The sequence below is a fragment of the Podarcis raffonei genome, chromosome 18, assembly GCF_027172205.1.
Source record: "Podarcis raffonei isolate rPodRaf1 chromosome 18, rPodRaf1.pri, whole genome shotgun sequence".
Taxonomy (NCBI): Eukaryota; Metazoa; Chordata; class Lepidosauria; order Squamata; family Lacertidae; genus Podarcis; species Podarcis raffonei.
Window position 1 is genome coordinate 10685461 of NC_070619.1, and position 23850 is coordinate 10709310.

Below are 23850 nucleotides of genomic sequence, written 5' to 3' on the forward strand. Positions count from 1 at the left end.
CTGATCCGAAAACATCTTTTATCATTACCCGAAAGCTTTCTTTACGCTGATTAATAGCAAAATAATTTTAAGATCTGTTTACGGAGATGGACGGATCAGCCCCTCGTGAGCCCCCGCAGACAATTGCGTTGCCACTAGCCATCGGGGGGGGGGGCTGTCAATAATAATAATAATAATAATAATTATTTATTATTTATACCCCACCCATCTAGCTGGGCTTCCCCAGCCACTCTGGGCGGCTTCCAACAAAACATTAAAATACAATAACCTGTTAAACATTAAAAGCTTCCCTAAACAGGGCTGCCTTCAGATGTCTTCTAAAAGTTTGGTAGTTATTTTTCTCTTTGACATCTGGTGGGAGGGCATTCCATAGGGAGGGCGCCACCACCGAGAAGGCCCTCTGCCTGGTTCCCTGTAACTTGGATTCTCGCAGCGAAGGACCGCCAGAAGGCCCTCGGGAGATGGACCCAGGTGTCTGGGCTGAGCAATGGGGGTGGAGACGCTCCTTCAGGTCTACTGGGCCATTTAGGGCTTTGAAGGTCAGCACCAACACTTTGAATTGTGCTCGGAAACGTCCTGGGAGCCTTTAGGACCAGTGTTATGTGGTCCCGGCAGCCACTCGCAGTCACCCGTCTAGCTGCCGCATTCTGGATTAGTTGTAGTTTCCGGGTCACCTTCAAAGGCAGCCCCACGTAGAGCGCATGGCAGTAGTCCAAGCGGGAGATAACCACAGCATGCACCACTCTGGTGAGGCAGTCTGCGGGCAGGGAGGGTCTCATCCTGCGTACCAGATGGAGCTGCCCTGGACACAGAACTGACCTGCGCCTCCATGGACAGCTGTGAGTCCAGAATGACTCCCAGGCTGCGCACCTGGTCCTTCGGGGGCACAGTCACCCCATTCAGGACCAGGGAGTCCCCCACACCTGCCTGCCCCCTGTCCCCCCAAAACAGTCCTTCTGTCTTGTCAGGATTCAACCTCAATCTGTTAGCCGCCATCCATCCTCCAACCGCCTCCAGACACTCACACAGGGTTAACCACCAGCCTTCTCTCTCTCCCCCCCCCCTCGTTTTTCTATTGGGGGAATTTTTCTTTTATTCCTCCAGGAAGAAACAGCCAATCGATTGCTGCGGTACCCACGCTAGTGCCTCTTCGTATTCTGCTATCTTTTATAAACCTCAAGAAGAATAAAGAGAAAGGGGGGGTGTTTAAAAAAAAAAGGAAAGGGTGTCGCTGTTTTTTTTCCTTCCTGGGGTGGCAAAGGGGGGGCAGGAAGGAGAGAAAATTCTCTTTCCACCCAGACGATGGAGAAGACCATTTGCAACTCGTCCCACAGCAAAGAGGAGATCCAGCCCCTCCGCTATTTAAGGTAAGTTGGCCGCCTTGCGGGAAAAAAACCACTGCCTTTCTCACACACACACCCCCGCGAAGCTCTTTGCGCACCTGTCCGGAGGCTGCACCTGTTGAGATTCTACCTGCGACGGAAGCCAGGCAACGTTAAGGCGCTGGCCTCGGTAGTTGCGGGCTGGGGAATGGGTTAGTGGGACAAAGCAATTAGGGGCATGTTTTCTCGAATATGGGGGGGGGACAGGCAGGGTCCGTGATGGAGCCAGGGGTACCTCAATGCCAACGGACCCAGGAGGTAGGCAGATGATGATGGCAACCTGGCCAAAAATGACCCATCAGGGAGCTCGACTCGGGGACCGATTTTTGGGCAGGTTGGGTACTTGGGTGCGGTCGTCCGACGACTAGAGTGCACCACCTTGGGGAAGGCCGACTTAAGGACTGGGTAGCTCTGCTGGTTAGAATATGCCGGTAACGGCAAGGTCGTGGGTTCGATTCCCGTATTTTTCGGGGGGGACGCATACCCCTAAACATTTTGTGGATCTTAAATTGAGGGATGTGGGTTAAACCACAGAGCCTAGTGCTTGCCGATCGGAAGGTTGGCGGTTCAAATCCCCGCAATGATGGGGTGAGCTCCCGTTGCTCGGTCCCTGCTCCTGCCCACCTAGCAGTTCGAAAGCACGTCAAAGTGCAAGTAGATCAATAGGTACCACTCCGGCGGGAAGGTAAACGGCGTTTCCATGCGCTGCTCTGGTTCACCAGAAGCGGCTTAGTCCTGCTGGCCACATGACCCGGAAGCTGTACGCCGGCTCCCTCGGCCAGTAAAGCGAGATGAGCGCCGCAACCCCAGAGTCGGCCACGACTGGACCTAATGGTCAGGGGTCCCTTTACCTTTTTATTTCAATGTGAGTAGGAAACAAGAGTATACCCCTAAACATATTGTTTTAAAGGGGAAAAAGCACTGCCCTGTATGGGACATGTTGCATTGCGCCAAGGGGTCAGACTAGATGAGCGCTGGGGTCCCTTCCAACTCTACCGCTCTGCGAATCTGGGGCTGTGAACAAACCCTATACAGGCGATCCGTGCAGAGCCTCCGCCGCCCAGAAAACGATCCTTTCGTAGGCCCAGCCCAGAACCACAGGTGGTTAAACTGCGGAACTCTCCTCCACTGGATTCAACCCACTTACATGGCTTTAGGTGAGAATTAGGTGAATTCACAGGTGACATGGCTGCCGAGGCAGTGATGCTTCCGAATTTCAGTCGCTGGGGGGGTCCCAAAGTGGGGGGAGCCTCTCTTGTGATCTGTTTCTCCTTGGGGGGTACGTGGTCAGATGGGCTTGATCCTGCAGCCTCCCCTTACACTTTTCCCACGCACAGTCCCATAAACTGGATTTTTGCTTCGCTGTCGCCCTGATCTACCTTTTTTAAAAACCAATTTCCATTTCAAATTTGACTTTCGTGAATTGCAAAAGAATGTGCACTGTTTCGCTCTTTCTCTCTTCAGATTATACTTTTTTCCCCGCAGACAATATGGTATCCAGGGCTAGGAGAAGGAGGAAATTAAAGGGGGTGTGTGTGTGATTATTATTATTATTATTTATTGAATGCATATACCGCCCCTGTACCTGCAGATCTCAGGCCGGATCCCAGAATAAAACCAGGATACAAAACCACAAAATGCACAACCGAAATTAAAACAACACCCCCCCAAAAAAAACCCCACATCTTGAAAGAATAATGAACATTATTTGCGGGGGGAGTGTTTTCAAAACGTAAACCTGTGAGGTTTTTACATCTGTGTTCTTTGAGTTAGTCCTCTTTCTACCATATTTTTCCGTGTACAACAAACCCCCGTGTATAAGATGCCCCCTATATTTTTGGGGGGGCACTCAAAATTAAGAAAACGGGGGGAGAGATTGCCCACAACAGTTGAGCTTTTAATGCACTATCCGTGTATAAGATGTCCCCTCCCCAAATTTCTAACATGATTTTTTACTCATAATTAAAAAACCCTAGTCTTATGCATATGCATATGCATTTGTTGGTTTATATGGGCAGCGAAGATCGGGGGCCACCGATCTACGTGGTTGCAACACCGAAGAGGATCATATTTTTCTCTCTTTGCAAACGCCGGTTTTGCAAAGAGCGACTCGCTCGCCTCTGATCTCCATGGCAACCATAAAACAAGCTTTGCTCTCGAGTGTGATGTGGGTGTTGGGAGCAGAGAAAGATATATATTTTCCTTCCCAACGATGCTATTAAATTTGTCTCCTCCTCAGGGGCACGAGAGAAAACGAGTGTGCATTTCTGCCGCCCGTTAAATCTCTTTTTCGTCTTGCACGTTTTTTGGGTTTGCACTTCCACTCTTAAGGAGACATCACCAGGGCTGAATTCAGAAGCGTCAAAGAAGTGTTTCATTTATATATATATATATATATATATTTTCCAATTTTTTTAAAATTCATTTTATAACACAAATCAACCAGAAAAACAAACAACACAAACAGATTCTTGTCTTATCCTTATTTTTTCTAAACATATTTAGGTGGGCTTCCCCAAGTCCCCTCTATCTGATTTTCATTTTAGCAGTTTATATATATCATCATTTGTAACCATCTTTTTTTTTAATCACAGTTAAAATAACTTCACATTTTATCATTTGCAAATAACACTGTTTTAAAATACACTATCTTCTACTTCTAACCCTACAGCCTATATCCACTTCCAAAGCTATTCTAAGATTTAAATATTAACGCATTTTTTTCAAATATTCCTTAAACTTCTTCCAATCTTCTTCCACCGTCTCTTCTCTCTGGTCTCCCGGTCCATATAGTCCATCATCTTCATCTGCCATTCTTCTATGTTCCTTTTTTTCTGTATGCCACAACAGCTGCGAGAATATTGCTAGCGAAGAATTGGAAGAAACAAGATTTACCATCTATAGAAGTCTTTCATTTAAACGCATCACAGACTTTGCACAAAATGTGGGGCTCACAGAAAACCCTCTGGTTTGGGTACCAGAAAAGTTGAAAAGATGATGGGGAAATTGGGGTCTCATAGAAGACCCTCTGGTTTGGGTACCAGAAAAGTTGAAAATTAGATAATGGGGAAATTGGGGTTTCACATAAAACCCTCTGGTTTGGGTACCAGAAATGTTGAATCGCAGATGATGGGGAAATTGGGGTCTCAAATAAGACCCTCTGGTTTCGGGTACCAGAAATGTTGAATCGCAGATGATGGGGAAATTGGGGTCTCAAATAAGACCCTCTGGTTTCAGGTACCAGAAATGTTGAATCGCAGATGATGGGGAAATTGGGGTCTCAAATAAGACCCTCTGGTTTCAGGTACCAGAAATGTTGAATCGCAGATGATGGGGAAATTGGGGTCTCAAATAAGGCCCTCTGGTTTCGGGTACCCGATGATGGGAAATGGAGCTTTGAGTGATGGACTGGGCTGAATGGGGAGAGGATGGAGGGGAGGAGGGAGGAAACTCTTCCTGGAATTGCGGTGCTGCTGCCCCCCTTAACTCGCCCCCTATCCTCCACCCCCCCCCAGCTCTGCCTAGGCATTGTGGCATTGTGGGAAGATTCTCTTTCTGAAAGGCCTCTTATTTAGCGGTTGCCGTGGTGACAGGACCAAACGCTGCGGGAAGCTGAAAAGCCTTAGATTCTTTTTTATTTATTTTGGGGGGGCCTCAATCCAGCGAGAAGGAGAGACCAGCTGCTTTCCAGCGTGAAAAGGGGGCTTATAGCGGACAGTGCAAAACTGTGCATTGCGGGGGGTGGGCCGGATGGCCTTTGGGGACCCCTTGATGTTTAGTCGTTTAGTCATGTCCGACTCTTCGTGACCCCCTGGACCAGAGCACGCCAGGCCCTCCTGTCTTCCACTGCCTCCCGCAGTTTGGTCAAACTCATGCTGGTAGCTTCGAGAACACTGTCCCACCATCTCGTCCTCTGTTGTCCCCTTCTCCTTGCGCCCTCCATCTTTCCCAGCATCAGGGTCTTTTCCAGGGAGTCTTCTCTTCTCCTGAGGTGGCCAAAGTCTTGGAGCCTCAGCTTCAGGATCTGTCCTTCCAGTGAGCACTCAGGGCTGATTTCCTTCCGAATGGAGAGGTTGGATCTTCTTGCAGTCCATGGGACTCTCAAGAGTCTCCTCCAGCACCAGAATTCAAAAGCATCCATTCTTCGGCCATCAGCCTTCTTTATGGTCCAGCTCTCACTTCCATACATCACTACTGGGAAAACCAGAGCTTTAACTATACGGACCTTTGTTGGCAAGGTGATGTCTCTGCTTTTTAAGATGCTGTCTAGCTTTGTCATTGCTTTCCTCCCAAGAAGCAGGCATCTTTTAATTTCATGGCTGCTGTCACCATCTGCAGTGATCATGGAGCCCAAGAAAGTAAAATCTCTCACTGCCTCCATTTCTTCCCCTTCTATTTGCCAGGAGGTGATGGGACCAGAGGCCATGATCTTAATTTTTTTGATGTTGAGCTTCAGACCATATTTTGCGCTCTCCTCTTTCACCCTCATTAAAAGGCTCTTTAATTCCTCCTCACTTTCTGCCATCAAGGTTGTGTCATCTGCATATCTGAGGTTGTTGATATTTCTTCCGGCAATCTTAATTCTGGCTTGGGATTCATCCAGCCCAGCCTTTCGCATTGGGGGCCCCCTTCCCACCCCACAATTTAAAAATTGGGGAGGTCCCTGTTTGAAACCCTGGAAAAGCTCTTGCCAGTCAGTGCAGACGGCGCTGAGATGGATAGACTGGCTTAAGGCAGCTTCCGATTCGAACCGGATTCTTGAGGATTAGTATCTTGTGTTGCCTTTAGCAGAAAGGCCCATAGCTCAGCAGACAAGCACTTTATTGGCATGAAGAAGGTCCTGGGGTTCAAATCCTAGCAGCAGGGCAGGGGGCTGCCCTTCACCCTTCGCAATGTCCATGGAGGCACAGGTCAAATCTGTGTCCAGGGCAGCTGTTTACCCGCTCCATCTGGTACGCAGGATGAGACCCTCCCTGCCCGCAGACTGTCTGGCCAGAGTGGTGCATGCTCTGGTTATCTCCCGCTTGGACTACTGCCATGCGCTCTACGTGGGGCTCCCTTTGAAGGTGACGCAGAAACTGCAATTAATCCAGAATGCGGCAGCCTGACTGGGGACTGGGAGCGGCCGCTGAGACCACATAACACCGGTCCTCTGAGATCTGCATTGGCTCCCAGGATGTTTCCCAGCACAATTCAAAGTGTTGGTGCTGACCTTTAAAGCCCTAAATGGCCTCAGCCCAGTATACCTGAAGGAGCGTCTCCACCCCCATCGTTCTACCCGGACACTGAGGTCCAGCTCCGAGGGCCTTCTGGTGGTTCCCTCACTGCGAGAGGCCAAGTTCCAGGGAACCAGGCAGAGGGCCTTCTCGGTGGTGGTGCCCGCCCTGTGGTGCCCGCCCGCCCATCTCCCACCAGATGTCAAAGAGAACAACAACTACCAGACTTTTAGAAGACATCTGAAGGCAACCCTGTTTAGGGAAGCTTTTAATGTTTGATGTATTACAGTATTTTAATATTTTTTTGGAAGCCGTCCAGAGTGGCTGGGGAAACCCAGCCAGATGGGCGGGGTATAAATAATAAATTATTATTATTATTATTATTCGCCGGGCCTGAAACCCCAGAGACCAGCTGCCGGTCAAAGTAAAAGATATGAGGCCAGATGGACGCATTGGTCTGATCACAGCTTCCTAGGAAACCTCCCTTCTGCCTGGGTTTGTTCCATCTGCAGCAAGCCTTCTGCTTCGGCTCATTTAACGACGGGCGCGAGGGCGTTTTTGCTTAACGATCCCCCCCCCCGCTTTGATTAGTGATAATAATTCAACAGTTGAAAACACGAATCTGCCCGTTCCTCTTTTCCAAGCCTTGTGAGTCGTCGGGACTAGAACTCGTGGCTGAATGATGGAAGATTCGGCACGCGGTTAGCCTGTGGGACTCCCTGCCACAACCCAGATAGGCTTTGAAAGAGGACCGGGCAAATTCTTGAAGGGCTTTCGAAGGCTGCTAGCCACAGAGGTTATGCTGTCCTTGCTTCGATCCAGATTCCGGATTTCAGGCCCCTGTGAGAACAGGATACTGGACTAATAATAATAATAAATTTTTATTCATACCCCGGCCTTCCCGGTTCACAAACCAGGCTCAGGGCGGCTAACAACAAATTTAAAACACTTAATTGCAAAAGCAGCATAAAATACAGTATAAAAACATGAATAACAATAAAATTCAAAATCGATTTAGGGGAAATAAGCATTAGATAATCCCCAGGGCTAGCTGGCTGAATTGGTCCTACTTGGGCCAGCGAGGAGGCCAGGGGAGAATTAGCTGTGGGGTCCCAGAGCGGGTGATCTTCATAAAAGGGAAGGGAAGGAAGGGGAATAAAAGATCAGGCTGAATTCAAATTAAAGGCCAGGCGGACTAGCTCTGTCTTACAGGCCCTGCGGAAGGGGGTTAAATCCTGCAGGGCCCTGGTCTCATGGGACAGAGCATTCCACCAGGTCGGAGCCATCACTGAGAAGGCCCTGGCCCTGGTGGAGGATAGTCTGACTTCCTTAGGGTCCGGGACCTCTAAACTATGGTTATTCATGGACCTTAAGGTCCTCTGCAGGGCAGACCAGGAGAGGCGGTCCCATAAATACGAGGGCCCTAAGTTTGATGCAGCACATGTTTCTTAGGTCCTCACCCGCTCTCGTTGTGGCAGGGAGTTCCGCAGGTGTGCCGCGCTGCATCATTCGCCCTGAAGCTTCAAATTCCGGCATGATCCCACTGCCGTCAAACCCACCCCCCAAAATCTCGTGCCAGAGCATGTCTAGCTTGGAACCCAGCAAACTCGACAGGCAAACCTTGTCTCGATTCCTGTAATATACACATTCCTGTCTGCTCCAGTGGCAGATTTACGTATAAGCTCAACAAGCTACAGCTTCGGGCCCCGCTCTCTTGGGGCCCCCAAAAAAATTTAAAGCCAAAAAACCTGGATGTACATTTCCAAAATATAAGATGAAAAACAAATGAAATAAAACCTACATACAGCGTTTTGTGTTGTGTAGGCTCCAAGGATGTAAGTCATGGCCCCTGCCTGCTCCCTAAAATATCACTGGTTTGCTCCTTTCTATATATAGGTTGCCTACATTCTGCATGGACTGGTTGCAGGGCAACATGAGCAAATGGCTTGAGATACCTATTAGGTCTGTAAATTGTTGTTGTTTAGTCGTTTAGTCGTGTCCGCCTCTTCATGACCCCCTGGACCAGATCACGCCAGGCCCTCCTGTCTTCCACTGCCTCCCGCAGTTTGGTCAAACTCATGTTACTCGCTTCGAGAACACTGTCCCACCATCTCGTCCTCTGTCGTCCCCTTCTCCTTGTGCCCTCCATCTTTCCCAACATCAGGGTCTTTTCCAGGGAGTCTTCTCTTCTCCTGAGGTAGCCAAAGTCTTGGAGCCTCAGCTTCAGGATCTGTCCTTCCAGTGAGCACTCAGGGCTGATTTCCTTCTGAATGGAGAGGTTGGATCTTCTTGCAGTCCATGGGACTCTCCAGAGTCTCCTCCAGCACCAGAATTCAAAAGCATCCATTCTTTGGCAATCAGCCTTCTTTATGGTCCAGCTCTCACTTCCATACATCACTACTGGGAAAACCAGAGCTTGAACTACACGGACCTTTGTTGACAAAGTGATGTTTCTGCTGAGATACCTATGAGGTCCATAAATTACCATATAGCATATATTCAACACAAAAAAACAGTGACAATTTGTTGTTGACAAAGGACAGCTGGTCATATAAAGGGCCCCATTACCTTTAGGAGCTTAGGGCCTCATCAAACCTAAATACGGCCCTTCTACGGCCTCTGGAGAACAGGATCTCAGAGTATGAAGTCCTAAGTGCTGTGTTTCATGGTTGTAGCTGGACCATAAAGAAGGCTGATCACTGAAGAGTGGATGCTTTTGAATTATGGTGTTGGAGGAGACTCTTGAGAGTCCCATGGACTGCGAGAAGATCAAACCTCTCCATTCTGAAGGAAATCAGCCCTGAGAGCTCACTGGAAGGACAGATCCTGAAGCTGAGGCTCCAAGACTTTGGCCACCTCAGGAGAAGAGAAGACTCCCTGGAAAAGACCCTGATGTTGGGAAAGATGGAGGGCACAAGGAGAAGGGGACGACAGAGGACGAGATGGCTGGACAGTGTTCTCAAAGCTACCAGCATGAGTTTGACCCAACTGCGGGAGGCAGTGGAAGACAGGAGGGCCTGGCGTGCTCTGGTCCAGGGGGTCACGAAGAGGCGGACATGACTAAACAACTCAACAACAACAGCAAACAAACCTTTTCCTGTGTCTTGCAGCAGAGCAGAAGCCTTGGCGATCGATAAAGAGCTCCTGGAGGAGTTTAGGTTCGGACAGCAGCAGCTGATTGAGATCTGGGGTCACGCTTGTGCCATGGCAGTCACCAAGGTAAGCGCAAGGTTACCAGCTGGGATGGAAACAGCTGAAAGAGGAGGAAAGGAAACTTTCTGGTCTGGCGGGCGCCAGGTTGGCAACCCTCGTGGTCTCGGGGCTCTCCTTTAAATCAGAACCAGCGAAGGCGGTGAAGGTCCTGTGTGAGTGCCTGGAGGCAGTTGGAGGATGGATGGCGGCTAACAGATTGAGGTTGAATCCTGAAAAGACAGAAGGACTGCTTTTGGGGGACAGGGGTGGGCAGGTGTGGGGGACTCCCTGGTCCTGAATGGGGTCACCGTGCCCCCGAAGGACCAGGTGCACAGCCTGGGGGTCATTTTGGACTCACAGCTGTCCATGGAGGCGCAGGTCAGTTCTGTGTCCAGGGCAGCTCCATCTGGGATGCAGGATGAGACCCTCCCTGCCCGTAGACTGTCTGGCCAGAGTGGTGCATGCTCTGGTTATCTCCTGCTTGGACTACTGCAATACGCTCTATGTGGGGCTACCTTTGAAGGTGACCCAGAAACTGCAATTAATCCAGAACGCGGCAGCTAGACTGGTGACTGGGAGCGGCCGCCGGGACCACATAACACCGGTCTTGAAAGACCTACATTGGCTCCCAGGACGTTTTTGAGCACAATTCAAAGTGTTGGTGCTGACCTTGCAAGGGTCAAAGGCCCAGTATCCCTGAAGGAGCGTCTCCACCCCCATCGTCCAGCCCGGACACCGGCGTCCAGCTCCGAGGGCCTTCTGGTGGTTCCCTCATTGCGAGAAGTGAGGTTACAGGGAACCAGACAGAGGGCCTTCTCGGTGGTGGCGCCCGCCCTGTGGAACACCCTCCCTTCAGATGTCAAGGAAATAAGCAGCTATCCTATCTTCAAAAGACATCTGAAGGCAGCCCTGTTCAGGGAAGCTTTTAACATTTAACGCTGTATTGTTTTTAACACTTGATTGGGAGCCGCCCAGAGTGGCTGGGGAAGCTCAGCCAGATGGGCGGGGTATAAAGAATAAATTGTTATATATATTATTATGTTTCTGAGCGCCTGTTGTTCTTCGGTGCAGCACTTTGGGTACCACCAAAGTCGCCTCTTCTTGATTTTGCCCAGAGCATCTCTGCCTCCTTCATTTTCGGCCTGTTAGTTTTGGACGCTGAGCGGCCGCATCTGGCTTTTTAATCGCTCGCAGCCTCTCCCGACCCTCCGCCGCCGAGGAAATGCCGTGCGGTTTTCGAAGTCTGGCCCTGCCTGCGGTGAGGGGGGAATGGGGAACCCCCCCTCTCCCCCCCACCACAGGGGGAGTTGAGTTGCTATTTGGGCAATTTTTTAAATTTCATTTTCCCTCTTCCGGATTTTTACCTCTGGTTTGGAATCGGCTATTTGCACTGCATTGCACTGGGGCAGCCAGTAATAATAATAATAATAATATTAATAATAATAATAATAATAATAATAATAATAATAATAATTTATTTATACCCTGCCCATCTGGCTGGGCTTCCCCAGCCACTATGGACGGCTTCCAAAAAAATATTAAAATACTGTAATACATCAAACATTAAAAGCTTCCCTAAACAGGGCTGCCTTCAGATGTCTTCTAAGAGTTTGGTAATTGTTTATTTCCTTGACAACTGGTGGGAGGGCGTTCCACAGGGCGGGCGCCACCACCGAGAAGGCCCTCTGCCTGGTTCCCTGTAACCTTGCTTCTCGCAGGGAGGGAACCGCCAGAAGGCCCTCAGTGCTGGACCTCAGTGTTTGGGCAGAACGATGGGGGTGGAGACGCTCCTTCCGGTCTACTGTGCCATTTAGGGCTTTCAAGGTCAGTACCAACACTTTGAATTGTGCTCAGAAACGTCCTGGGAGCCAATGTAGGTCTTTCAGGTCTGGTGTTATGTGGTCTTGGTGGCCACTCCCAGTCGCCAGTCCAGCTGCCGCATTCTGGATTAATTGCAGTTTCCGGGTCACCTTCAAAGGTAGCCCCACGTAAAGCGCATGGCAGTAGTCCAAGCGAGAGATAACCAGAGCATGCACCACTCTGGCCAGACAGACGGCGGGCAGGGAGGGTCTCAGCCTGCGTACCAGATGGAGCTGGTAGACAAAGAATTGACCTGCGCATCCATGGACAGCTGTGAGTCTAAAATGACTATTGGAGAGGCTTGTGAGTTTGAAATCCTGGAGATTCGCTGTCATTCAATGTTGACAGAGCTAAGGGGAGATGCCCTGCCAGAAAGACCTCCTTATATTCCCGATGGAAGCCTCTGTTTTTATCCTGAGCCCCCATCCACACCCCGTCGTCCTGCACCCTAATTTTCCCGGGCGTCTTGTTCCAGGTTTTCCCTCGGAGGTCTTTGCCGAGGAAGCAGCCGACGTTGCTGGTGGTCTGCGGATGCGAACAGAATGGGGCGGTTGGTCTGGCGTGCGCCCGTCACCTGCGTGTCTTTGTAGGTACCTGCCGCCCCCCATTCTCCCCCTTTTAAAATTTGCATTTTATTTATTTATTTGTTGTTGTTTAGTCGTGTCCGCCTCTTCGTGACCCCCTGGACCAGAGCACGCCAGGCCCTCCTGTCTTCCACTGCCTCCCGCAGTTTGGTCATACTCATGCTGGTAGCTTCGAAAACACTGTCCCACCATCTCGTCCTCCGTCGTCCCCTTCTCCTTGTGCCCTCCATCTTTCCCAACATCAGGGTCTTTTCCAGGGAGTCTTCTCTTCTCCTGAGGTGGCCAAAGTCTTGGAGCCTCAGCTTCAGGATCCGTCCTTCCAGTGAGCACTCAGGGCTGATTTCCTTCCAAATGGAGAGGTTTGATCTTCTTGCAGTCCATGGGACTCTCAAGAGTCTCCTCCAGCACCAGAATTCAAAAGCATAAATTCTTCGGCGATCAGCCTTCTTGATGGTCCAGCTCTCCCTTCCATACATCACTACTGGGAAAACCAGAGCTTGAACTATACGGACCTTTGTCAGCAAGGTGATGTCTCTGCCTTTTGAGATGCTGTCTAGGTTTGTCATCGCTTTTCTCCCAAGAAGCAGGCGTCTTTTAATTTCGTGGCTGCTGTCACCATCTGCAGTGATCACGGAGCCCAAGAAAGTAAAATCTCTCACTGTTAAAAAGGTGTAGTCATAGGTATATCAGTGCATTCAAATCTCAATTGTCAAATTGTGTTATTGTTATTATGGTTTTTGTTGTATGTGTCTTTTGCGGTTGATGTTTGTATCGAAAAAACGATTAAACAAATTTTTAAAAAAAGAGGTGCAGAATCGCCGGGGTGAGGTTGAAGGAGAGAGAATGTGTTAGGACTAAAAATATTGGCACCGTTGGCCAGGGGTTTTCCTGAGCTTTTTAAACTGCAAAGAGAGCTCAGAGAGCGATGCATGGTTCTGCTTTTAATGGAAACTGCGCTTTAGCTTTTGAAACCCACAAAGCAACGGTTTGGCAGGCTTTTAATACACCGTATTTGCAGCGTACAAAGCACCCTGGCGTCTCTTTCTTGCCCTGAATTCGTCTCGCTAAAAAATAGCTCCAGGTCACCCGGGGGAACGAGGAGGAGAAGGAGAAACAGGGTTTTGAGTCCCCTTCCTTTTCTGAAATTTATTTCTCAGGGATGAAGTGGTTTCCTTCCCCTGTGCCAACCACCCCGCTTCTGAAATTTATCTCTTAACTTTCATTCAGAGTTTAAAACCCTGCCCGTTATCAGTTAGATATCCAGTTCCCCATTTCAGGAAGGCTGGAGCATAGCTGTCAACTTTTCCCTTTTCTTGTGAGGAATCCTATTTGAAATAAGGGAATTTCCCTTTAAAAAAGGGAAGTGTTGACAGCTATGGGCTGGAGTGTGGAGCAATGAGGGAAATGTCGCTTCAGCAAGGCTTCCACTTGAATAATAATAATGATGATAATAATGATGATGATGATGATGATGATGATGATGATGATAATAATAATAATAATAATTTTTTATTTATACCCCGTCCAACATTTTGGAGGTCCCAATTTGCAAGGTGGTTAGATTGGTCTCAACTAGGGCCAGGGCCTTCTCAGCACTGGCCCCGACTTGGTGGAACGCTCTATCACAAGAGACCAGGGCCCTGCGGGACTTGACATCTTTCCGCAGGGCCTGCAAGACAGAGCTGTTCTGCCTGGCCTTTGGTCTGGACTCAGTCTGACCCCTATGTTTCCCTCCCCTTACGATCTTGATCTATGGGCTACTTTTAAAACGAGGCTGCATTTTAAATTGCATTTTAACCTGTATTTTATATTGGTTTTTTCTCCCCTATTATGTTTTTACTGTAATTTCACTGGTGTCAGCTGCCCTGAGCCCAGTTCTGGCCACGGAGGGCAGGGTATAAATTATTATTATTTATTATTATCATCATTATTATTCAGCGTCTTAAAAAGCAGAGACATCACCTTGCCAACAAAGGTCGGTATAGATAAAGCTATGGTTTTCCCAGTAGTGATGTATGGAAGTGAGAGCTGGACCATAAAGAAGGCTGATGGTCGAAGAATGGATGCTTTTGAATTCTGGTGCTGGAGGCGACTCTTCTGAATTCCATGGACTGCAAGAAGATCAAACCTCTCCATTCGGAAGGAAATCAGCCCTGAGTGCTCACTGGAAGGACAGATCCTGAAGCTGAGGCTCCAAGAGTTTGGCCACCTCATGAGAAGAGAAGACTCCCTGGAAAAGACCCTGATGTTGGGAAAGATGGAGGGCACAAGGAGAAGGGGACGATGGAGGACGAGATGGTTGGACAGTGTTCTTGAAGCAACCAGCATGAGTTTGACCAAACTGCGGGAGGCAGTGGAAGACAGGAGGGCCTGGTGTGCTCTGGTCCAGGGGGTCACGAAGAGGTGGACACGACTAAACGACTAAACAACAACATTATTATTATTATTATTATTATTATTATTATTATTATTATTATCCCTTCCTCTTTTGTCTCCCCCTCATGTTTCTTCTTGCAGGAATACGAGCCCACCATTTTCTACCCAAAGAGGTCTTCGAATCCTCTCTTCAGGGATTTCACCACCCAGTGCGAAAAGATGGACATCCCCTTTCTTTCCTATCTGCCAGCAGAGGTGAGCAAAGGCTTTCTGGTCCCTCACTTGCAAGGGAACATCTTGGTGCAACAACAGCAACAATAATAATTTATTATTTATACCCCGCCCATCTGGCTGGGCTTCCCCAGCCACTCTGGGCGGCTTCCAACAGAACACAAAAATACAATAACCTATTAAACACTAAAAGCTTCCCTAAACAGGGCTGCCTTCAGATGTCTTCTAAAAGTTTGGTAGTTATTTTTCTATTGCCCTCTTGATGGCAGATGTTAACAGATGATTGTACAGCGGTGCCTTGGTTCTCAAACTTAAAATTCCGTTCCAAGACCAAAGCGTTCTGAAACCAAGGCACGCTGCTTTCCCATGGAAAGCAATGCAAAACGGATTAACCCGTTCCAGGCTTTTAAAAGCACAACCCCTAAAACAGCAATCGAACATGGATTTCACTATCTAACGAGACCGTTGATTCATAAAAGGAAAGCGATAAACAATGTACTGCAGTCGCACAATCGATCCGTCAGTAGCTGAACTGGGTTCCACACAGTCACAAAAACAAAACGAAAAAGAGCCACGAAAACAGAAACGCAAAATAAATAGCAAAAATGAACAGACCTCAGTGTAACGCTCAAAACGGAAGTGTGGCACTCAAAAATCGGAAGAGTACACTCAAAACGGAGCACGTTCGGCTTCCGAAAAAAGTTCGCAAACCGGAACACTTACTTCCGGGTTTGCAGTGTCTGGGTTCCAAGTTCTTTGAGTACCAAGGCATTTGAAAACCAAGGTACCACCCTATTTCGGTTTGCTGTTCTCTCAGGAAGTGTGAATGAGGTAAAAAAGGGACCCCTGACCATTAGGTCCAGTCATGGCCGACTCTGGGGTTGCAGCGCTCGTCTCGCTTTACTGGCCGAGGGAGCCGGCGTACAGCTTCCGGGTCATGTGGCCAGCAGGACTAAGCCACTTCTGGCAAACCAGAGCAGCACACGGAAATGCCGTTTACCATCCCGCCGGAGTGGTACCTATTTATCTACTTGCACTTTGAGGTGCTTTTGAACTGCTAGGTGGGCAGGAGCAGGGACCGAGCAACGGGAGCTCACCCCATCATTGCGGGGATTCGAACCGCCAACCTTCTGATTGGCAAGTCCTAGGCTCTGTGGGTCAACCCACAGCACCACCCTTGAATGAGGTAGATCGGCCTTTAAATATGAATTTAATCGAATCCCACGCTTTTCCCACCATCCTCAGGGCCCTCACTATAGATATTGGGGGATTGGCACCAGAGGGTTGTGGCCTCGCAAATTGCATCCTGTTCTGTGTTTTAAAAGAGACGTCCATCTCCAAGCCTCTTTAATGACATTTTTGTGTCCTGACGTCCTGAAAAGAAATTACAGAGAAAGGTTTTGAGCATGTGTGTGGCTTTCTGGTCATATCCCAGTTACTCGCTGGTTCCTGGGACGGGCTCCCTAACCCCACAGTGTCATAGACCCTTGCCCTCATTATTTCGAAAATCTTTGGCCTTGCAATTTTTGCTAAATCGCAGCAGAAGCCGGATCCGTTTGCTATAATCTTGCGGTGTTTGTGCTCAGAGAGAAGCCAGCTGCGAGTTGAGTTAAAACAAAATGGCAAGAGTTCTTCTGGAGAGCTAAAATTAGGGATCATACCAAATGTTACTGCTTGAAACCGCAGGGAGCGTGCCAGAAATACGCTGGAAGTTTGCTTGCAGACATTTTTTTGGTGTCAAAGACATTTGCAAAAATAATAGACAGGGAGCAACGTTGATGATCATCTGTGCCATGTTTTTCATGCTCATTTCATGCCAATTCATGGCCAGTTGGGTCTCGTTTCTCCCTAATGTGCAGTGACGGCACATTGCGATGTTGCGGGTCAGATCTGGCCTTTGGACAGCATCCCTGAGGACCAAGTGAAGCTGATTTTATGTTATGTGCTGAGCTTGGATCCTAGAGAATGCCTGAATGTCTGACGTAGATTTTCAGTTTCGTTGTTCTGTATGGGACAATGACAATAAAAATTATCGTGTCGTAATGCATATCTAAGGGACGCGGGTGGCGCTGTGGGTTGAACCACAGAGCCTAGGACTTGCCGATCAGAAGGTCGGCGGTTCGAATCCCCACGACAGTGTGAGCTCCCGTTGCTCAGTCCCTGCTCCTGCCCACCTAGCAGTTCGAAAGCACATCAAAGCGCAAGTAGATAAATAGGTACCGCTCCAGCGGGAAGGTAAATGGCGTTTCCGTGCGCTGCTCTGATTCGCCAGAAGCGGCTTAGTCCTGCTGGCCACATGACCCGGAAGCTGTACCCCAGCTCCCTCGGCCAGTAAAGCGAGATGAGTTTCCAACTCTACGTACTTTTCAGGATCCTGACCTAGTAGCAAAACAGCTAAGTCTACATCCTTCCTCAAGCTGTGGGTTCCCAGATATTGTTGGACTACAACTCCCATCCCCCCTAGCTAGCAAGGCCAGAGCTCAGGGATGATGGGAGTTGTAGTCCGACAACATCTGGGGACCCACAGGTGGAGAACCACTGAGCTAAGAGGATAGAGGGGAACCTCTTCCATAGAGTCTGCATAAGCCAGGCTTCCTCAACCTCGGCCCTCCAGATGTTTCGAGACTACAATTCCCATCATCCCTGACCACTGGTCCTGCTATCAAGGGATCATGGGAGTTGTAGGCCAAAAACATCTGGAGGGCCGAGGTTGAGGAAGCCTGGTGTAAGCCTTTCTCAACCTGTGGGTCCCCAGATGTTGTTGGACTACAACTCCCATCCCCCCTAGCTAGCAAGGCCAGAGCTCAGGGATGATGGGAGTTGTAGTCCAACAACATCTGGGGACCCACAGGTTGAGAACCGATGGCTTAAGGCCAAGCTAGGTCCAGGACCTTGGACAGGGGCTGCAGAACTAGTTCAGCACCACGGACAGCAGTCCTGAAGCGGAGACAGGAGGTTCATGTTGTCTCAGCAAGTTATTGGGCGCAGCTCTGTAGCTGGAGGCAGAGACTGTGAGATGACCTGGGGGGCAACCCAGTCAGTTGGGTGGGGTACAAATAAAATAATAATAGTAATACAGTGGTACCTTGGTTCTTAAACGCCTTGGTTCTCAAACTCTGAAAACCTGGAAGTGTGTGTTCCGGTTCCCAAATGTTTTTTCGGAAGCCGGACATCCGACGTGGCTGTCGGCTATTGTTTCCGGGGCGCCTGCGCCAATCAGAAGCCGTGCCTTGGTTTTCGAACGTTTTGGAAGTCAAAGGATTAAATTTGGCGCTTTTGCTATTTATTTTGCGTTTTTGAGGCTTTTTCGGTTCATTTGTTTTTGTGACTGTGTGGAACCCAGTTCAGCTACTGATTGATTGATAGTGTGACTGTGGAAATGGATAAAAGCCCCCGATCCAGACAATGACTATCATCAGTGCAGGTAAGAAAAAAAGGTAATTTTAATTTTTATCATCTACAATACTGTTGTATTTATTTTATTATACAGTGCATTGATTATTGCTTTCATTTTATGGATCAATGATCTGGTTAGATCATGAAATTCATGTTAAACTGCTGTTTTAAAGTTTGTTTTTAAAAGTCTGGTACGGATTAATCTGCTTCGCATTGCTTTCTATAGGAAAGCGCGCCTTGGTTTTGGAACGCTTTGGTTTTGGAACGTACTTCCGGAACGGATTAAGTTTGAGAACCAAGGTACACTCATACCTCTTCTTGCGGACGCTTCATGTTGCGTTTTTTCGGGTTAAGAACGCAGCAAACTCGGAAGTGTTTACTTCCGGGTTTCGCCACGTGCGCACACTCAGAAGCGTTCTGCGCACTTTGCACATGCGCAGAAGCGCCGCTTTGGTTATGGACTTTTAGGGGTGCAAACGACACCCTGGAACGGATTGTGTCCACAACCAGAGGTACCACTGTACCACTCTAATAGTAATAATAATAAGGGCTGCATCGAGATTCTTTTACATGGTGTTTTACATGCACCTCGGTCGGTAGACAACAACTTGTTTGTGTAGCTATAAGACTTGGGGAACCCACAACTGCATGGTTGTGATGTGACTCCCCTCTCTCATCCTCTCCCCTGGTGGTAGACTCAGCTGATCAGCGACGCTTACAACCTGGTGATCGACGCCTTGCTCGGAGTGGAGGCCACGCCGGGCGAGTTGCCGGAGCCGTTCGGTACGATCCTGGCCACCCTCAAGCAAATCCGGATCCCTCTCGTCAGCCTGGATGTCCCCTCTGGTATGCTTCCCCTGTTGAACAGCAGCCTGCTGGGTCGTGTGTGTCCCCAGCGAATCCCTGTTGAATTCCTATCATCCATGCGACGGTCACCTCCAGACTGGATTATTGTAACTCGCTCTACGTGGGGCTGCCCTTGAGACTGACCCAGAAACTCCAGCGGGTGCAGAATGCCGTGGCGAGACTCCTTATGGGGTCTTCGCTGCGAGATCACATTCACCCGGTGCTATACCAGCTGCACTGGCTCCCGGTGGAGTACAGGATCAGGTTCAAGGTGCTGGTTTTAACCTTTAAAACCCTATACAGCCTAGGACCCTCGTACCTACGGGACAGCCTCTCCTGGTATATCCCACGGAGGACCTTACGGTCTTCAAACAAAAACATCCTGAAGGTCCCAGGCCACAGGGAGGTTAGGCTGACCTCAACCAGAACCAGGGCCTTTTCAGCTGTGGCTCCAATCTGGTGGAACGCTCTGTCCCAAGAGACTAGGGCCCTGCGGGACTTGACATCTTTCTGCAGGGCCTGCAAGACGGAGCTGTTCCACCAGGCCTTTGGCAAGCCTGACTCCCTCCTTTGGCAATCCTCACAGAACTCTAGCCTAATGGTTGCCATCAATTTGATTGGAATTCATTTTATAATGAATGATTTTAGAATGTACTATTTTATGGTTGTTAGCCGCCCTGAACCCGGCTTTGGCTGGGGAGGGCGGGATATAAATAAAATTTATTATTATTATATTATTATTATTATTATTATTTTAAATAAAAGGACACATTCTACTCATGTAAAAAAAAAAATGATTCCCGGACCATCGGCGGGCCAGATTGAGAAGGCGATTGGGCCGGATCCGGCCCCTGGGCCTTAGTTTGCCTACCCAAGCCCTATGGGCATAGCCCGACCCCTTGCCTCTCGCGGTGGTCCAGGGAATTACGCCCCCCCCTTCCGACTCCCTGCCCAGTTTCACCCCAGTGGCCTGGCACAAACAGCAGCCGTCTCCAGAAGCTCTTGGAAGCTCAAAAAAAAAGGGGGAGGCAAACCGAGACATGATGTCATAACCCAAATAGGCCCTTTTTTTCTCTCTGTGTCTGGCTGGACAGCGGCGACCAGGTCTCTGCTTTCGCCATCAGAAAGAGCAAACGAGGAGAGGTGAATCTGAGAAAAATCTCCCTCCGTTCTCTCCTTTCTTTTTCAGCCGCTTTGCACCGTGACGGAGCAGAAAGGTTTTTTGGGAAACGGCATTTCCATCCTACCTTTTCTTCTCCATCGGCTCAAAGAGGCTGGTTCTCTCTCGCTTCCTCCATTAATCCCCGTAATAATAATTCAGCCACAGAGAAGGTGCTATCTGATTCCACTGCTGTCGTTTGGAATATGCTTTTCCCTGGTTTGTGTGAGGTTGTGTAAGCCTTCTCAGGGCTAATAATAGGGACCCAGGTGGCGCTGTGGGTTAAACCACAGAGCCTAGGACTTGCCGATCAGAAGGTCAGCGGTTTGAATCCCCGCAATGACGGGGTGAGCTCCCATTGCTCGGTCCCTGCTTCTGCCAACCTAGCAGTTCGAAAGCACGCCAGTGCAAGTAGATAAATAGGTACCGCTCCGGCGGGAAGGTAAACAGCGTTTCCATGCGCTGCTCTGGTTCGCCAGAAGCAGCTTAGTCCTGCTGGCCACATGACCCGGAAGCTGTACGCCGGTTCCCTCGGCCAATAAAGCGAGATGAGCGTCGCAACCCCAGAGTCGGTCACGACTGGACCTAATGGTCAGGGGTCCCTTTACCTTTACCTCGGGTTACATACACTTCAGGTTACAGAGTCCGCTAACCCAGAAATATTGCTTCAGGTTAAGAACTTTGCTTCAGGATGAGAACAGAAATTGTGCTCCAGCGTTGCAGCAGCAGCAGCAGGAGGCTCCATTAGCTAAAGTGGTGCTTCAGGTTAAGAACAGTTTCAGGTTAAGTACGGACCTCCAGAACGAATTAAGTTCTTAACCCGAGGTACCACTGTAATAATAATTTATTACTGATACTCCACCCATCTGGCCAGGCCTCCCCAGCCACTCTGGGCAGTTTCCAACACTACATAAATAGGTAAAGGGACCCCTGACCATTAGGTCCAGTCGTGGCCGACTCTGGGGTTGCGGCGCTAATCTCACTTTATTGGCCGAGAGAGCCGGCGAACAGCTTCCGGGTCATGTGGCCAGCAGGACTAAGCCGCTTCTGGCGAACCAGAGCAGCGCATGGAAACGCCATTTCCCTTCCCGCCGGAGCGGGACCTATTTATCTACTTGCACTCTGACGTGCTTTCGAACTGCTAGGTTGGCAGGAGCAGGGACCGAGCAATGGGAGCTCACCCCGTCATCGTGGGGATTCAAACCGCCGACCTTCTGATCAGCAAGCCCTAGGCTCTGTGGTTTAACCCACAGAATATTAAAAACACGATAAAGCGTCAAACACTTAACACTTCCCTAAACAGGGCTGCTTTGAGATGTCTTCTAAAAGTCAGATAGTTGTTTATTTCCTTGACATCTGACGGGAGGGCGTTCCACAGAGCGGACGCCACCACCGAGAAGGCCCTCTGCCTGGTTCCCTGTAACCTCACTTCTTGCAATGAGGGAACCACCAGAAGGCCCTCAGTGCTGAATCTCAGCGTCCGGGCTGGACAATGGAGGTGGAGACACTCCTTCAGGTATACAGGACCGAGGCTGTTTGAATTTTTTTTTATAAACATTCCCACATTCAATATCCTCAGCTCAATAGAACCTCCATACCCAAGAGCAGTCTACCCCCTAACACCACAAACAGAGAACAGGGGAGGTGGAGAGAGAGAGGGTGACCTCTGTGGGCTTTAGATGCTTTGATCCAGGAAGACACTTCTGATTATCTTCTCTCTTCTCTGTCCCCCCAAACCCCCTTTCTTTTCAGGCTGGGATGTGGAGACGGGCGCCTCCGACGGCATCAGTCCCGACGTCCTCGTCTCCCTGGCCGCCCCCAAACAGTGCGCCACCCGGTTTGTGGGCAAGCACCACCTGGTGGCCGGCCGCTTCCTCCCTTACGACGTGCAGAAAAAGTTCGAACTGAATTTCCCCGAGTACCCCGGCACAGACGACGTGGTTTCTCTTTAAGGAAAAAGCCGCACCGGAGGGGCCTTGCAGTTCTTTTCCCGCATCGCGTCCCCACAAAAGAGCCCCATTTGCTTCTCCCGAATGGCGAGAGGTTGGGCGAAGAACCTGAGGGCGAATTCTGCGCCTAGACGTCTGGAAATGCACAAACCGTAGCTTGTGGGGCAGGCGAGACGTGGGGGCTATAGGGTGCCGTTTGAGCATAATCTGAGAGTCCAGCGATTCTGCCTGCTCCCGATCTGAAAAGGAGCCTTCCCAGCTCCTCTTTAGGTCAAGGATTAAGGATTGGGAATACAGTGGTACCTTGCTTCTCAAACTTAATCCGTTCCGGAAATTCCATTCCAAAACCAAAGCGTTCCAAAACCAAGGCGTGCTGCTTTCCCATAGAAAGTAATACAGAACGGATTAATCCATTCTGATATATATATATATATATATATATATAGAGAGAGAGAGAGAGAGAGAGGGAGATATAGATATAGATATACACACACACATACATACATACAGTGGTACCTCAGGTTACAGACTTCTCTAGCCCAGAAATAGTACCTCGGGTTAAGAACTTTGCTTCAGGATAAGAACAGAAATCGTACTCCAGCGACACAGCAGCAGCAGGAGGCCCCATTAGCTAAAGTGGTGCTTCAGGTTAAGAACAGTTTCAGGTTAAGAACGGACCTTCGGAACGAATTAAGTACTTAACCTGAGGTACCACTCTGTGTGCGCGTGTGTGTGTGTGTATAACCAGCAACCAAACCACAAACAGTGAACCCCCCCCAGGACGCTGATACATTGGGCATACCTAATCAATAATAACATATTCAAATCAACCACATGTACAATTCTATATACCTTAACACTCCTCCCTCCACAATTTAACTTTTAACATTTTAACTGCCCCAAATTGTTCAAAGCTACCCAAATAATCCAATACCTCAAACCAATCCTGACCTTAAAGCCTTTCATTCTGTGCATCTTCACAGTTAGATATTCTGAAATTATATTATTCTTTTTTTCCTCCTTTGGTTCACTCCTAGCTCTTCTGCATTTTTTCCAATTGCTCGCTATAACCTGTCTGGCTGCAGTTACCATCAATTTTACCCATTTACATTCCTCTTTTGTTTTTAACACCGAATTCCGGATGATTAAAAACAACCCCCTAATATAGAAATCTGACATGAGTTTTAGTATCTAAAGAGACCATGGATCCATAAAATGAAAGCAATAAACAACGTACTGCAGTCACACAACCAATCAATCAGTAGCTGAACTGGGTTCCACACAGATTCAGGTGGTAGCCGTGTTGGTCAGACGCAGTCGGAGGGGGGGAATTAAAAAAATGTGCAGTAGCACCTTAGAGACGCACACATGGCAATTATTATTATTATTATTATTCTGGCTGGGTTTCCCCAGCCACTCTGGGCGGCTTCCAACAAAACACTAAAATACAATAACCTATTAAACACTAAAAGCTTCCCTAAACAGGGCTGCCTTCAGATGTCTTCTAAAAGTTTGGTAGTTATTTTTCTCTTTGACATCTGGTGGGAGGGCATTCCACAGGGCGGGCGCCACCACCAAGAAGGCCCTCTGCCTGGTTCCCTGTAACTTGGCTTCTCGCAGTGAGGGAACCGGCAGAAGGCCCTCGGTGCTGGACCCCAG

The 23850-nt window shown here is 49.0% G+C and overlaps 1 protein-coding gene across 2 annotated transcripts; it reads left to right on the top strand.

The window, feature by feature from the left end:
* Positions 1-1198: 1198 nt before the first annotated feature.
* On the top strand, positions 1199-22630 carry YJEFN3 (YjeF N-terminal domain containing 3). 2 transcript variants are annotated; one of them, XM_053372670.1, is made up of 6 exons: positions 1199-1367; positions 9709-9817; positions 12126-12236; positions 14752-14865; positions 18933-19083; positions 21995-22630. In XM_053372670.1, exons 1-6 carry the CDS (start codon positions 1303-1305, stop codon positions 22192-22194), a joined length of 750 nt encoding a protein of 249 aa, XP_053228645.1. In that variant the 5' UTR covers positions 1199-1302; the 3' UTR covers positions 22195-22630. The 2 variants fall into 2 exon arrangements, with proteins under 2 accessions (XP_053228645.1, XP_053228646.1); XM_053372671.1 differs by having other exon boundaries at positions 9712-9817.
* The last annotated feature ends 1220 nt before the right edge of the window (positions 22631-23850 follow it).